Here is a 15,695-nt window from a genome sequence, read left to right as displayed (position 1 = left end):
CCATAAAGTTTATCTCTTTATAAATTGATGTGTCCTAAATTTGTTTTAAAATTTAACTTATTTATTACTATTTTTTATGTATTTACTTTATATCCTGCTCACTGTACCCCCCCCATCACCTTCTCCCACAATTCTTTCCTCCTTCTCCTTTCCCTTTTCTTCTGAGCAGGCGAGGGCCCATCTGGCTATCCCCCTACCATAGTACTTCAAGTTTATGCAAGGCTAGGAGTTTTCTCTCCCACTGATATCAGACAAAGCAACCCAGCTAGAAGAGTATATCCCATATACAAACAATAGCTTTTGGGATAGCCTGTTCCAGTGGTTTGGGACCCACATCAAGACCAAGCTGCTCTTGTGCTACATATGAGTGAGGAGGCCTAGGTACTGCCTCTGTATGCTCTTTGGTTCAGACTCTGAGACCAGCAAGGGGCCAGTTTTGTTGACTCTTTTGGTCTTCTTGTGGAGTTCCTGTCCCCTTTGGGGCCAGCAGTCCTTCCTCCTGTTCTTCCGTAAGAGTTCCCAAGCTGCATCCACTGTTTGGCTGTTGCTGTCTGTATCTGTCAGAGTCAGCTGCTTGATGGAGTCTCTCAAAGCACAATATGCATCTATCTGCAAGCATAACAGAATATCCTTAATAGTGTCAGGGACTGATGCTTGCCTATGGGATGTGTCTCAAGTTGGGCTGGTTACTGGCCATTCCCTTGGTCCCTGCTCTATCACCAGTGGCTACCTTACTTGTGGACAGGATGAATTTGGGGTTGAAAATTTTGTGGGTGGGTAGGCGTCTCTATAGCTCCCTTGGAAATCCTGCCTAGTTACAGCAGGTGGCCTCTTCAGGTTCATTATCTCCAATGTTGTGACTCACAGCTGACATCATCTCCATTGATAATTGGGTGCCTTCCTTATCCCAGGTCTCTGGCTCATCCTGAATTGGACCCCACCTCTTCACCCCTGTCAATTGGAGATTTTCATTCACTTTCCTGGCCATCTGTCCATTTCTCCTATCCTCCCCCACACCTGATGCTCAATCCCCTGTTTTCCTCTTCATTCTCCTTACATCCCAGTTCCCTCCCTCCATCTGACTCTTATGACTCTTTTATTCCTCCTTGTGAGATGTTCTGGATGTTTTTGTAGTAAATATCGGGATGAGGTAAACCTCAATGGTCCTGCTGTGACGAGCCTCTGAGGGTATCCTTACTCCGTATGTTTCAGGACCTGAGGGTTTGTATGGTTCAGGAGCCAGAGGTCCAGTGAAAGTGGGTGGAGAGGTGGCAGGAGAATTGAGGTCCCCCTGTGCTAGCAGGCTGCTTAGGGCAGCTTGGCTTGGTCCAGAGGGTCAGTGAATAGATAAGATGGGATGGGGAAGGGAAGCTTACCTGTGTGTTTCTAGAGTCTGATGAAGGTGGACCAGAGGTAGTAAGAGAGTGAATGGCCCTCTGGGATAACAGGCTGCTCAGGGCAGCTTGTCCTGGCCAAGAGGGCTCAGCCAGCAAGGAATATGGGAGTAGGAAAGCAATCTTACCTGTATGGTTCAGAATCTGCAGGTCTAATGCAGGTGCGGGGAGGGGTGGTAGCAGAATAGAGGTCAGCCTGGTATGTCAGGCTGCTCAGGGCAGCTTGGCTTGGCCCAGAGTGCTCGGCAAGCAGAGGAGATAGGTGGCGGAAGATGTTTCTTCATAAAACTGTTTCCACATTCATTGCATTTGTGAAGTTTCTCATCTGTATGAACGCTTTGGTGTGAGATGAATCAATGGTAAAGGATTTCTCACATTCATGGGATTCGTAAAGCTTCTCTTCTGTGTGGATTCTCTGATGTCTCCTAAGTTGTTTCTGGATATATCCTTTGGAACATTTATTACACTTGGAATTTTCCTCTGCTGTATGAATTTCGGATGTTTTCTAATACGTGAGCATCAAGTGAAGGGTTTATCATAATCATTAAATTTGTAAGTTTTTTCTGCAGTGTGGATTCTGTATTGATTTTCTAAATCTGATGCACGATGGGAGCAATTTCCACATTCTGTACAGTTGTCAGGTTTTTCCCCATGATGCACGTAGGGCGTGTAGTTATGTACATAAGAGTCTAAACATGAGTTATGACATGCCAAAGGGCTTACTGCAATCTGTACATTTATAAACTTCTTGTGTGTGAGTTGCTTTATGTCTAATAAGGTTTCAACATAGCTTAAAGCCTTGCCCACATTTCTAGCATTGGTGTGGTTTCTTTGCATTGTGTATTCGTTTAATGTGGGTTTATATTCAAAGTCAAAAGATTCATATTCTATTCATTAAAATGTTCTAAGTCTTACTTGCTCTTTGTAAGCAGTGATAACACTGTTATGAGTTAGTGTGAAGCCATTGCACATCCTTTTCTTTCTTCTGAGTACAGTTGAATGATGGAGGCTGGCTTCAAATTATGGAATGATGGGTAGAATGTTGGCTATCTTGATCATGCTGAGGTATGTTCCTTCTCATATTCTTCAGTGCTCTTATAGTGAACTAATGAGACATTTTTCCCCAGGACTTTCTTGGATATGTTGACAGGGTTGTGTGTCTTCCCTCACAGATTTTACGTATTTTTGCCTTGAATAGTTTGTTTTGTGGGTCCTGAAACAGTCTTAGATTATTGGAATGAAATCAGTTTGTTCCCCTTCTGTATGCGTTAGAGAGAATGTCTGTGTCAGTGTACATCCTTGCAACTGCTCTATGATCTTTTTTCCTTTATAATTTTTTTTCTTCATCTCTTTTTTTTAAAGTGAAGGTAAAGTCAGCTTTGTGTGATGACTGTCTGACTTCCCATTTCTTTCAGTATTCTACAATATCCTCTGTGCAAGATTATTATAGGTTTTTCTAAAAGAATTGGAGAATTCATTGCTCAGTCTATCCAGACCTTAAACATTGTTAGTGGAGACAGTGTGTCAGCACTTCCTCATTGCCTGGCCTAGTTTTATGTCATAAAAGGTTGATATTCACTTGTTTCTAGAAAAATCATCCTTTACTCTCTTCAATTCTCATTAATTTTGTATGACTTTCCACACCATGCCATCCCTCTGCTATTTCCCATTATCACACTAAACAACCTGGGCAGTGGCATAGAAAGAGACCATCTAATTGGTTGTTAAAAATGTCTGGAGAAGTATTTGATATGAGAGAAACATAGGGTCAATACAATACATAAAAAGAGTTACCTACATGCTACTATCATGGTCATGACAACTTTCTGTAGTAATACTATTTCAACACTCAGATTAAGTTCTTATTTTTGAGACATACATATATGTATATGTATATATATACACATACATACATATATATACACATATATATACATGTATATATATGTGTTTATATATATATTTGTGTATATACAAAAGATTTCGGCATTAGAAAGGCCTAGAAACACTCGCTTAGAACATTTAGCACATGGACATGCCATTTAAAGACAGGTGTGTCCTGAATTGTAATATTCTCCTTATAAATGGGTTCACATGGATTTCAATGGTCAATATTCTCACACAAAGGTGTGCATGCAGCTTAGAAAAGAATTTCTCATTGAAAGGAAGAGTAATTGGAAAGATACATGTTACCTCAGAAACAAAGTAAAGCCTTCTTAGATGATGATGGAAATGGCTGTAACTGGACCTGATGATGGTTTATCAATTTGAGCAAAATATGATATTTGACAGGTAGAATCTATGTTTGTACAAGACAACAGTACACACATGGAAAAGGCATGTACTGTATCTGTCAGGTAGAATGAAGTGAAACATGACCAAAGGGTCAGATATTGTATTGTACTGTGATAGCTAATGAACTTTATTTAATGCCAGGCATCCATCTTAGGGCCCCACTAGCCATTTGCCTCTGACTCTAGTTCTTGAATCTTACATTCCCAGTAATATCCCTGAGTAGTAGTTTTTTACAGCTGGCATACATATACTTTATATCTGTGCCTGGTACCTGCTAAGGTTTGAAAAAGGCCACCGATTGTAGTAATTTTTCTTGCCACATTAAATATACCATTCCATGCTCTCCTGAATGCAGGAATGTTGTCAAGTTTACTGGTATAATTTTCCTTCTTATGTTATTTTTTTTAATGGTTTAGCATTGTTCATAAGATTGTTGTATTTATTTTAGCTTTTAATTTTTCAGAGAAGAGTAACAAGAAGAATGAATGCTTCTCTCATAAATGTTCCTCAGGTTAGTGCCCTTTCCACATTTCTTTGAAATTCCTATTAGTATTTAAAGCATTTGAGACCTTAGTTCTCTACCTCTGGTAATGTTATCTAAAGTGTTTCCTTTCTGTAATTTATCTTTGTTCTTCTCCAATGATCAAAATTGAGCCTTTAGATCTTTCACTTCAAAAGAGACAAGCACAGCCTTGTGCCTATTGTATTTTCACTGGATTTTATACTGTGAGGACATAAATTTCCAAGGCCCAGAGACCTTCAGGTCTGAAAGAGAATCTACTGCAAATGATTCTCAATGAATATATTGGTAGCTAATTTCTACATCGGATGAACTTGTGCCCTTTTATATTAGTGGGGAACGAAGGTCTCACATGCTACATAAATGCTGTTTCAGGAATGGTCAGGTTTCTAGAAACAAGCTTGTGGATGTGGATAGGCAAATATATGGAAGAGTAGAGTTTATGGGAAAGTAGAATTAGAATACACCCACTGTGTTGAATCCTAATAGTAAATATTCAGCTCCATAGAGGCACACATGATGGAAGGAATATTTGGCTCTCTCTTGCCATAAAATTGATGTGTTTTTAGAGGATACAGATTGTAGTATTCTGGTATCTCTTTTTGGCATTTTGTGTTACACAGTAATCATGTGTGTGTTGACACATGAAATCTGTTTGTCTCTGGAGAGTCTGATCAGTGCTCAGTGTGGTAAGTTCTCAATATAGAGATGATTATTTTCTATTTCTGCTTTGTTTCATCATTTTTTAGAAGTAGTGTAAACACTACTGTGTGTACCTTTTTATTGCAGCACATGGAATGTATTAGTAAGATTCTTCTGGATAGTATTGCCTTGGTACTTTGTATAAGCCATGAAATTTCAACCATTACTGAATGTCTCTCTTAATTCTTCTCTTCTCTTCTTTAATGAAAAGAATGTTCCATCCTTTGTATGTTTTTTTTCTCTCTTCCAATTTATATATTACATAGGGGAAAAATTCTGACGGGCTGTGGTGCTGTTTCTTTACAATAATATTCCTGTTTGTTTGTTTGTTTGTTTGTTTCGAGACAGGGTTTTTCTGTGTAGCCCTGGCCATACTGGAACTCACTCTGTAGACCAGGCTGGCCTCAAACTCAGAAATCCCCCTGCCTCTGCCTCCCAAGTGCTGGGATTAAAGGCTAGTGCCACCACCTGCCTGGCTACAATAATATTCTTTTCACGTCTTTGGGTTCTTAAGTGTTTATCTGCATGTATTTATATGGACTGAGTGACACATTATGCCTGTGAATCCCAGAGTTCAACATCAAGCTCTTGGGACTGAAGTCATACATTGTAGTTAACTGCAATGTGTGTAGAAAGAAAAGAAAATTAAAATTAAAAGATTGAAGTTTTCACTTAAGTCAATCTCACTAGCAATGATATATTTAAAACAGTTAGTATAATTCTCTCAATTTAAAAACACAATTTGATCAAAGAAAATTATTCTACTTCATCTGAGTGCATTGTCACATATGCCATTTATTTACACATACATGTCTAATTATTCTGTAGTAAAAGACCATATGGAATTTATGAAATTGTTATTATCTGTATTGCATATGTAAACTTTGAGAAAACTGTAAATAATTTTAATGTTTTCTAATACTGTTTTTCTTTTATATATTTTAATGTTGTGAATATAGCCTCATAAAACATCCTTATAAAGTACTTCATTCTGTGTGTCCTTTGGAATGTTGAATGTGTTCACTGACATTACCCTTTTTTTCTGTTTAAAGAAAAATTGTGGTTCTTAATTCATCCAACAATTCTGCGTTTCACTATCTACGTCTTTGCTCTAGTAAGGGTACAGCATTGTACCTAGGCCTCAGGATGTCGACTAAGAATTTTAGAGTAGAGTCAGGTGAGACCCAGCTGCAGACAGGATTGATACAATGTCCATGGTTGAGCAAGAATGACAGCTGTAGAATTTAGAAGCACAGTTTTACTCATTGTAACTTGACCATCTGTGATGTTTGATTTTGCTTGATAACAACCCTATAATTCATAATGATACATTCCTGCATCTAGATCACACATGTTATATTCCCTAAAAGTTCCCTATTTATGATTCCACTATGTACTCCTGTTTCAAAGAAAACAAAAATACAATAAAGACTAAGACTATGGTAGGTAACATTCTTTATTAAAATTAAATTTTACTTCCTTTTATGTATGTTAGTACATTTACCTCAGTGTTTGCATATATTGTATATTCCTCCAGCCTTTATGTTCAGAAGAGAGCACTAGATTTTAAAGAATTAGAAATAAATATCTGCTGTGTAGTTCATGTGGGTGCTGGAAAACAATTTAGGATTACAAAATTCAAACTGCACACAAATATTCAAATGAAGTGATGGTGGCATATTCTTCTGTTCCTATGGTCTTAGAAAACACCAGAAAATTCATGAAGGAGAGAGACCTTAGGAATGTACTCAATATAGTATGCCATTCTCTGCATTGTCTCATAAGAGTAGCAATGCTTAACTTCTGACACCTTTCTATAGCACAACTAGAAGATGCTGTTTGTCCTTGAATATTTCCCATGACTCATATTCATCACAACGTGACCCTTATTCTTTAGGTCTGTTTCATCTTGGAAAACTCTTTTGTCCAGCAGCACATGATAAACAGGTAATTTTCTATTACAGGGTCAGTTAACATTCAAGGATGTGACTGTGGACTTCTCACAGGAGGAATGGGAATGTCTTGACCGTGCTCAGAGGGCATTGTACATGGATGTGATGTTGGAGAATTACAACAATCTGCTTTTTGTGGGTAAGACTAGCCATATTGTAAAATTCCTGATTCATTCTTTGATTTTACCTACTGTGTATATATCAACTCTCTGACATGTCTAGAGACTCCCAGAATAAGGAAAATTCTGGATACCAACATAAGTTCTTCATTATGCTTCCTTTATATTTCTCTCCACTCTTTAGAAGAGGATCCAGTATTGTATTCTGTGTAATCTCTCAAGACATTGTATCTGCTTTAATCAAAAGTTCAACATTCAAAAAAACCTGAATATTCAGAGCAGGAAAATGTATTGCCACACCTGTAATAATTGGAATATTCTAATTTTACTGTTGCAAATCTTAAAAATGCTCTAAATAGAAACAGGGCTGTTGGTTATAAGAATTTTGTTCCTTATTTATTTAGTTTTTGACCTTTGGTTTCTATGTTTAGTTCTGGTACAGCATGGCTTCTATATCATAAGTTCCATGCCAGTGTAGATTACATAATGAATTCCTAGCTGACCAAAGCTACACTGTGTTACTCTGTCACAAAACATAAAAAAGCAAAATAGAGAAACTTTTTTTTACATGATCCTTTAGAGAGCTCCTTGCTCAGAGTCCTTTACTGTTCCATTACCTATTCTTTTTACCTTCTGAAAAGCACAGTGTTTAAATAAGATATAGAAGGCTATTGTTTCCTGTTATTTCATATAGATGAAATTTGAGGTTGTTCTAAGCATCCATGTTATGATTGTGAAACAGGAAAGACCATTTTTGAGAGCTCTATCTTTGAGATCACTAACTTACATTGGAAAATTTCAGGGAATGTGGTGGGATATTGTCTTACTCATCCACTAATCCCTGTCATCTCTAATTGCATTTTTTTTTCAGAGAGTCACGGCATGTGTCATAAATATGAGAACATCTTAGATCAAGACCTACAGCATATTGTCCACAAGCATGTGAATATCCAAGTGAAGTCTTATAAATGTCATGAGCTTGTTAAAATCATTCATGAATCCACCCAAAGTACACCTGATAAACCTAACCTCAGGGATACATCTGTTGAATCATCAAACCTAAGCAGGCTTGAAACTGGAAACAACAGAGAACCTTGCAACTATAAAAAGCCAGCAGACTGTTTAAATTCCTGCTCTACCATCAGTTTAACTCAGGGAATCCACAGAGGAAAGAAAGAATGCAATGGTACAGAGCTTGATAAAGATTTTGACTCTAAAGAAAAACTCACTCTGGAACAAACCAATAATAGAAAGAAACCATACAAATGTAGTGAATGTGACAGATGTTTCTCCAAGAAATGCAAACTTAGACAACATCAGACAATTCATACTGGAGAGAAACCTTACAAATGTAGTGAGTGTGACAAATACTTTTCCCAAAAATACAGTCTTATTATTCATCAGAGAAATCATACAGGAAAGAAACCTTACAGATGTAGTGAATGTGACAAATGCTTCACCCACAAAGGCTATCTTGGAAAACATCAGAAAATTCATACAGGAAAGAAACCTTACAAATGTAGTGAATGTGACAAATGCTTCACCCAAATTGGCGATCTTAGAAAGCATCTTAGAATTCATACAGGAGAAAAACCTTACAAATGTGGTGAATGTGACAAATGCTTTGGCTACAAAAGCGGCCTTAAAAGTCATCAGATTATCCACACAGGACAGAAAGCTTACAAATGTAGTGAATGTGACAAATGCTTTACCCACAAAGGCGATCTTAGAAGACATCAGAGTATTCATACAGGAGAAAAACCTTACAAATGTAGTAAATGTGACAAAGGCTTTATTCAAAAATGCAGTCTTATAATTCATCAAATAATTCATACAGGAGATAAAGGTTACAAATGTAGTGAATGTGACAAATGCTTTACCCTCAAAAGTGATCTTAGTATTCATCAGAGAATTCACACAGGAGAAAAACTTTACAAATGTATTGATTGTGAAAAATACTTTACTAAGAAATACCGTCTTAGAGTTCATCAGAGAATACATTCAGGAGAGAAACCTTACAAATGTAGTGAATGTGACAAATGTTTTTCCCTGAAAGGCAATCTTACAATTCATCAGCGAATTCATACAGGAGAGAAACCTTATAAATGTAGTGAGTGTGACAAATTCTTTACTCAAAAATGTAGTCTAATTATTCATCAGAGAATTCATGCAGGAGAAAAACCCTACAAATGTAGTGAATGTGACAAATGCTTTACCCGCAAAAGCAGTCTTAATATTCATCAGAGCATTCACCTAGGACAGAAACTTTACAAATGCTGTGAATGTGACAAATGCTTTACTGACAAATATTGTCTTAGAACTCATCAGAGAATACATTCAGGAAATGAACCTTACAAATGTAGTGAATGTGACAAATCTTTTACCATGAAAGCCAGGCTCAGTAGTCATCAGAAAATTCATACAGGTGAGAAACCTTACAAATGTAATGAATGTTCCAGATATTTTACCCAAAAAGGCAGTCTTATTATTCATCAAAGAATTCATACAGGAGAGAAACCTTACAAATGTAGTGAATGTGACAAATGCTTTACCCGCAAAAGCAGTCTTAATGTTCATCAGAGAATTCATACAGGAGAGAAGCCTTACAAATGTAGTGAATGTGACAAATGCTTTTCCCACAAAGGCGATCTTAGAAAACATCAGAGAATTCATACATAAGAAAAAAATGTTACAAATATGAATGTGACATATGATTTCCCCCAAAATTCAGTCTTCTTACTCATCAAAGAATTCATACAGGACAGAAACCTTTCAAATGTAATGAATGTGACAAATACTTTACCTGCAAAAGCAGTCTTAGAATTCATCAGAGAATTCATGCAGGAGAAAAACCTTAAAAATATAGTGAATGTAATGAATTCTTTAGCCAGAAACAATCTTAGCACTCATCAGAGAATGCATACAGTAGAGAAACTTAACAAATGAATTGAATGAGAAAAACCATTCCCAAGGAATGGTTTGAATTTAACAGAGATTACATATAAGAGAGTCCTTATGAATGTAGTAAATGTACAAACTGTTTCCTGTTGGTTCATCAAAGAATGCTTACAAGACAAAAACCTTAGACATGTAATGTATGAGGAAAGGTCTTTATCCTAATATCAGATCGAAGAAAATACTTGGAAATTTATAGTCAGAAAAAGGTGTCCAGTGGAAAAAATGTGGCATGTGCTTTATTCAAGCTGTATTGTTTGCAACACTTGAGGCTCCACACTAAAGAATTATTTATTATGTATATGAGAAATTTGTGAAAGTGCTTAATTAATGCTCAAATCTTAGAAACTATCCAGGGTTTATGCTGGGAGAAACTGAAAATGTTACAATGAAGGAAATAGTTTATTAAGTTTTTACTTGTTCACTTTCAACTTTGTCATAATGAAGACACGATGAAGAAGCTAGAAGAATATGGAATTATATAAAGTTTCCTGGAGACTGAAATGATCTATTTCATTCAGAGCAGCTGGGAAATACTTGCCAACAAACTAGCGAATGAAACTGACAGTATTCTGTTTCCTTAACTCAAATTAAGATACTCAGACAAACTATATTTTTAAAAAGTGGATTTGACAAACTAAGCCACACATATAGGATGCTCTTTATCCTGTAGATATGCCTATGGATATGCGGTTTGATCCCAGAGTCCAGTATTCATAATCTGTATCATATGATGGTTTTAAACTTCAGAATAACAATTGTCATTGAGTCCCTTGGGCTCTCATTTCCTAACTCCACCTGAGGCCTGTATGAAACTCCAATAAAGATCATTGGTTCAACAAGCTGGACTTGATTGTTTTCAGTTTCCACTTGGGATGGGTAGATGGATATATATGTTGTGTCTCCCACAAGAAAAGTACCAAACCCATTAATATTTTCTGCAAACTTGTAATATGAAGTGAATATTAGAACAATGTTTTTCAACCCATGGGTAGCAACACCATTGAGGGTGGAATGAACTTCTCACAGGGGTTGCTTAAAACCATAAGAAAACATATTTTCAGTGGTCTTAGGACTGAGATACCACTGAGATATTGTCTCCTTGTGACTCTGCCTTTATGACAAGTACTTTGAATTATATGAAAATGTTGTAGAGCTCTTCCAGCAGTTGTGTTCTACCTTGCAGATCTGTTCCCCTGAAGACACCACAGCCTGAAGGCATCCCATGAGTTCTAATGAACATAGGGTAACTGATAAGGAAACCTCTCAAAGGCCCACATCCATGAGGAGCACAGTGGACTCAGGACCTGTTAGCCCCCCCAAAACCCCAGCATGCCATATTCCACTTATCCATGAATTTTGACTCATACGTGTATTCTGCATTCCATATTCTTTTTTTTTTAAAAGAAAGGGTGTGGCACTGCACTAGACCTTAGCATCTGAACTGAGTGTTTTAGAATACAGTCAGTTGGGACCCAAATGCAGACAGGAGGATTGATCTAGAGTTCATATTTCAACAGCATCGATGGTTGGACAATTTGGAAGTACAGTTTTTCCCATAATTTCTCCACCTTAGAGTAGACACCATGATCCTGCTTGATACCTATACAGCCTTTATAGAATTATATTTCTACATGCAGACCTCAAATGTATATTTTATATTCCCTACAAGCTTGCTTATTGTGAGACCATCATCACAGTCATCCTATTTTCACAGAGATAGAAATACAAGATAGAGCATGACTGTTCTGGAGAGGGTCCTTTTGGCTTATTTAATTTTCTAAAGAGATTTGTTTATTTTACGCATGTGAGTAGACTGCTGCTCTCCTCTGACACAACAGAAGAGGGCAACATTTCCCATTATGGTTGTAAGCCACCATGTAGTTGCTGGAATTTGAAATCAGGACCTTGGGGAGAATAGTCTTAACTGCTGAACCATCTCTCCAGTTTTTATTTGATTGTTTTGAGAAAGTGTGTGTGTGTGTGTGTATGTAACCATGGCGGCCCTAGAACTTTCTCTGTAGACCAGGCTCTCTTTGAAATCACAGAGGTCTGCCTGCCTCTTTCTAACATGTGCTGGAATTAAAGGCATGTGCCACCATGCCCAGCTCAAAGTATCCCTTATTAAAATTAACTTTCATTTTTATTTTATGTATGTGTTAGTATATTTGCTTAAATGTATTCATGATGCTCTGCCTTCAGAATTCAGAAGAAAGTATTATATCTGATAGAACTGGAGGTTGAAACTCTGCTTTGCACAATTTGTGTGCTGAGAACCAAGTGTTGTTGGGAGCCGACTCCTAGCCAAAAGCGGCTATCATCTTTGCAGCCATCTCAGGCCATATACCCTGACAAGGGACTTGTTTTCAACAGCCTACAATAGCTGAGCACACTCTGATAAACATCTTGTTTTTCTCACATATCTTGTTTTGCTGTTTAGTGCCGCCAGCAGCTAGGCGCACGTGGTCTCCACGCTGCTGGGTGCATGTGGTCTCCTCACTGCTAGCTAGGTGCACGTGATATCCACGCTGCAAGGCACATGACGTAGTGCCTTCAGCTGTGCTTGTCCACGAGGGCAAGGCACGTGGTAAAGGGTATAAATACCCAGGATTTCCTTCCAATAAAGGAGACTTGATCAGACTCCCTGTCCTGTCTCCATTCTTCGCGTCTCCGCCCCCACTCTCTCTATTTTGCTAGACCCAGACCCGCGGACTGGAGCAACAGAACGGGCCATTACAAAGTGGCCCCCGATTGTGAGGCAGCTCGGGTGGCTACAAGTGTTAGTCTTATGGGAGAACATCTAGTGCTCTTTCTTTCTGAACCACCTCTGTACCACCTCTAGAAAACTTTTGTCATTTGTAATTGTCCTGGTCTATATCCTGGTCTCTAATTCATTAGGTAGTTTTCTTTTACCTAAGAAAACATTTTTTCCCCCAGCAGCACCTGGTAAATGGGTAATTTTCCATTTTAGGGTCTGTTGACTTTCAGGGATGTGATTGTGGACTTCTCTCAGGAGGAGTGGGAATGCCTGGACTCTCCTCAGAGGGCTTTGTACATGGATGTGATGTTGGAGAATTACAGGAATCTAGTCTTTGTAGGTAAGAATGTTCTTCTTGTAGAATCCCTGACTTGTCCTTTGTATTTACCTACTTTGTTTGTCTGTAAATTATCTGAACTGTCTAGAGAAATAAGGGGGATTCTGATAACACATTTTCCTGGTGCTTCTTTTACATTTGTCTTTGTTCTCTATGACAGTAACCAATGCTATATCCTGTGCAGTCTCTCCAGATCTCTTATGTAGATTTTAAGGAAAACTTCAAAGTTCAAAGAAAATTAAATATTCAGAGCATGGAAATGCCTCGAAGTATGCTTAATTAATTGGACTATTTTGATTTTCATATTGACTTAAACTATTTATTTCTTCCTGATCTTTAAAAATTGAGAGATTTTAATCCTAGCACTAGGAATGGTGAAGCATGAAGATCTGGTGAGTTTCTGGAGAGCCTGATTTAAGTAGTGTGTTCCTAGCCAAGAAAGGCTGCGTAATGGACTCTTGTCTCAAAAATATAAACAACAAGAAAATAGAGAAACATCCCTCTTATGACACTTCAGAGAGCCACTGTCTCAAAGTTTATTATTGCTCTGTCACCCATTTGTTCATCCTCTGAAAGGTGAGTAGTTCAGATAAGAACGAGCAGACTGTTATTGTTGCTTTTGGTATGATGGAGCTCACAGTAGGTCTTTTTTTCTGGTCTTCCATTTAATGATAGTGAAACACAGAAGGCCTCTGCTGAGAGTGGTATTCCTAAGAATTGCTATTGTTCCATGCTTTAGAGGACTTAAGGAAAGATCAGTTGTTGAATCTGTTACTCATGTGTCACTCCTTTATTATCCATAATTGTGTTAACTTTCCAGAGAGCCATCAGATAAGAGGAAAATAAGAAAAAAATCTTCTAGCAAGGCACACAGTATATGGTCCATCAGCCTGTGAATATCCAGGAGAAGTCTTGTAAATGTAGCTAGTTTGGGAAAATGGTTCATGAATCCTCCCAATGTTCACCATATGACACACATGATACTGCAGTGAACTGCAGTAAGTACAGATATGGTAAACGCAAGGATGCTTCTGTTGAGTCTTCAACCATAAACAGACATTAGAGTGGGGATTCTAGAGAAGAACCTTGTAAGTTTAAAGACTGTATACTATTTAAATTTGTTTTCCATCATCAATCAAAATCAAAGAATCCATTTGTGCCTCACTATACACCAGAGAAATCATTCTGAGAGAAACCCCACAAATGTAAGGCTTGTGGCAAGTGCTTTTATCAGTTGTATCAGACTAAATACCATTACAAAACCCATACCAGACAGAGACCTTACAAATGCAGTGAATGCCACAAATGTTTTAGCTAACTCACACACCTAAGAAGCCATCAGACAATTTATACAGGGGAGAAACACTACAAATGTAATCAATGTGGCAAAAACTTTACCTGACTGATACACCTAAGAACCCATCAGAGAATTCATACAGGGGAAAACAACTCCTTACAAATGTACTGAATATGAAAAACGCTTCATTCAGAAAGCCCAACTTAACAATACATCAGAGAATTCACACAGGAGAAAAGTCTTACAAATTCAGTAAATATGTGAAATCCCTTACATGTTGCTCAGGTCTTAGAAAACATCAGAGAATTAATACAGGAGAAAAACCTTACAAATGTAGTGAATGTAAGAAATCTTTTACCAGTGGCTCAGATCTTAGAAGACGTCAGAAAATTCATTCTGGAGAGAAACGTTACAAATGCAGTGAAAGGGACAAATGCTATATTCAGAAAGTCCAACTTAGAATACATCATAGAATTCATACAGGAGAGGAAAACTACAAATGGAGTAAATGTGTCAAAGTCTTTACCCACCTCTCAGGTCTAAGAAAACATCAGAAACTTCATAGTACTGAAGGAAAGTTTCTGTTAGTAATGAATGAAGCATGTGCTTTATCCAAGTTCTGCCTTTAAAAACTGCTGCATGCTCCACACTGGAAAATCAATACGAACATGAGAAATTTCTGAAATCTTGTAAGGTTCAAATCTTAGAAAATATCAAGAGCTTACACTGAGAAAAAATTTAATATGTGAAATTGTACAAAATACTTTATTAAAACATTCTACTTTTTCAACCTCAAATACTTCATAATGAAGAAAATATGGAAAGGCCTGGAGAAGGTGCTGTTTGTGTAGCAGTTTCTGGGAGACTGAAATAGTCTCTCCAGAAGAGAAGCTGATAAGGGCAGGAAATATAATACCCAAATGGCTTCATGAAATTTGTGAAACTGACAGGATTCACTCTACTTAACTCCCATGAAGAAACTCAGATTACATGCTATTTAGTAGAAGCTTTGATAACCTGAACAACCAAAATAGGACACCTTTTATCCAGTAGATTTGCCTGAATTTGTACAGTATGCTTCGGTTGTCCAGTGTGTATAAGTTGTTTTCCATGTTGGGTTGGAGTTTCCTGATGGCAACTGTCTTTAAGTCCATTTTGCTGCTTTAAAGAGCCCCAAATAAAGACCCATTGGGGTCAACAAGATGGACATAGGTGGCATGCATACTTTGTGGTCAGTTTTGTTTTGTTTTGTTTTGTTTTGTTGAGTATTGGCCTTTGTAGTAGGATCTGATAATTTTTTTAATTTCCTCAGTTTCTTTTGTTATGCCTCCCTTTTCAGTTCTGATTTTATTAATTTGGATACTGT

General features: G+C 37.5%; 1 protein-coding gene and 1 pseudogene across 2 annotated transcripts; both read left to right on the top strand.

The window, feature by feature from the left end:
• The first annotated feature begins 4,121 nt into the window (after positions 1 to 4,121).
• Positions 4,122 to 10,779, top strand: LOC114635809 (zinc finger protein 260-like). 2 transcript variants are annotated; one of them, XM_028784221.1, is made up of 4 exons: positions 4,122 to 4,200; positions 6,876 to 7,002; positions 7,854 to 9,285; positions 9,453 to 9,513. In XM_028784221.1, the coding sequence occupies exons 1-4, from the start codon at positions 4,171 to 4,173 to the stop codon at positions 9,511 to 9,513; spliced, it is 1,650 nt and encodes a 549-aa protein (XP_028640054.1). In that variant the 5' UTR covers positions 4,122 to 4,170. The 2 variants fall into 2 exon arrangements, with proteins under 2 accessions (XP_028640054.1, XP_028640053.1); XM_028784220.1 differs by having other exon boundaries at positions 7,854 to 10,779.
• Positions 10,780 to 12,961: 2,182 nt separating this feature from the next.
• Positions 12,962 to 14,958, top strand: LOC114635808 (annotated as a pseudogene).
• Positions 14,959 to 15,695: the final 737 nt, after the last annotated feature.

This window comes from Grammomys surdaster, unplaced genomic scaffold (genome assembly GCF_004785775.1).
Source record: "Grammomys surdaster isolate TR1022 unplaced genomic scaffold, NIH_TR_1.0 118058, whole genome shotgun sequence".
In the NCBI taxonomy this organism is placed as follows: Eukaryota; Metazoa; Chordata; class Mammalia; order Rodentia; family Muridae; genus Grammomys; species Grammomys surdaster.
This window is presented reverse-complemented; position numbering and strand designations above follow the sequence as displayed.

Excerpts from the sequence above, each read along its gene's own strand:
- LOC114635809 (XM_028784220.1), top strand. The coding sequence starts at position 4,171 with ATGAATGCTTCTCTCATAAATGTTCCTCAG. Across the intron at positions 4,201-6,875 it reads CTCTCATAAATGTTCCTCAG|GGTCAGTTAACATTCAAGGA; the intron begins GTTAGTGCCCTT and ends TTTCTATTACAG. Across the intron at positions 7,003-7,853 it reads CAACAATCTGCTTTTTGTGG|AGAGTCACGGCATGTGTCAT; the intron begins GTAAGACTAGCC and ends TTTTTTTTTCAG.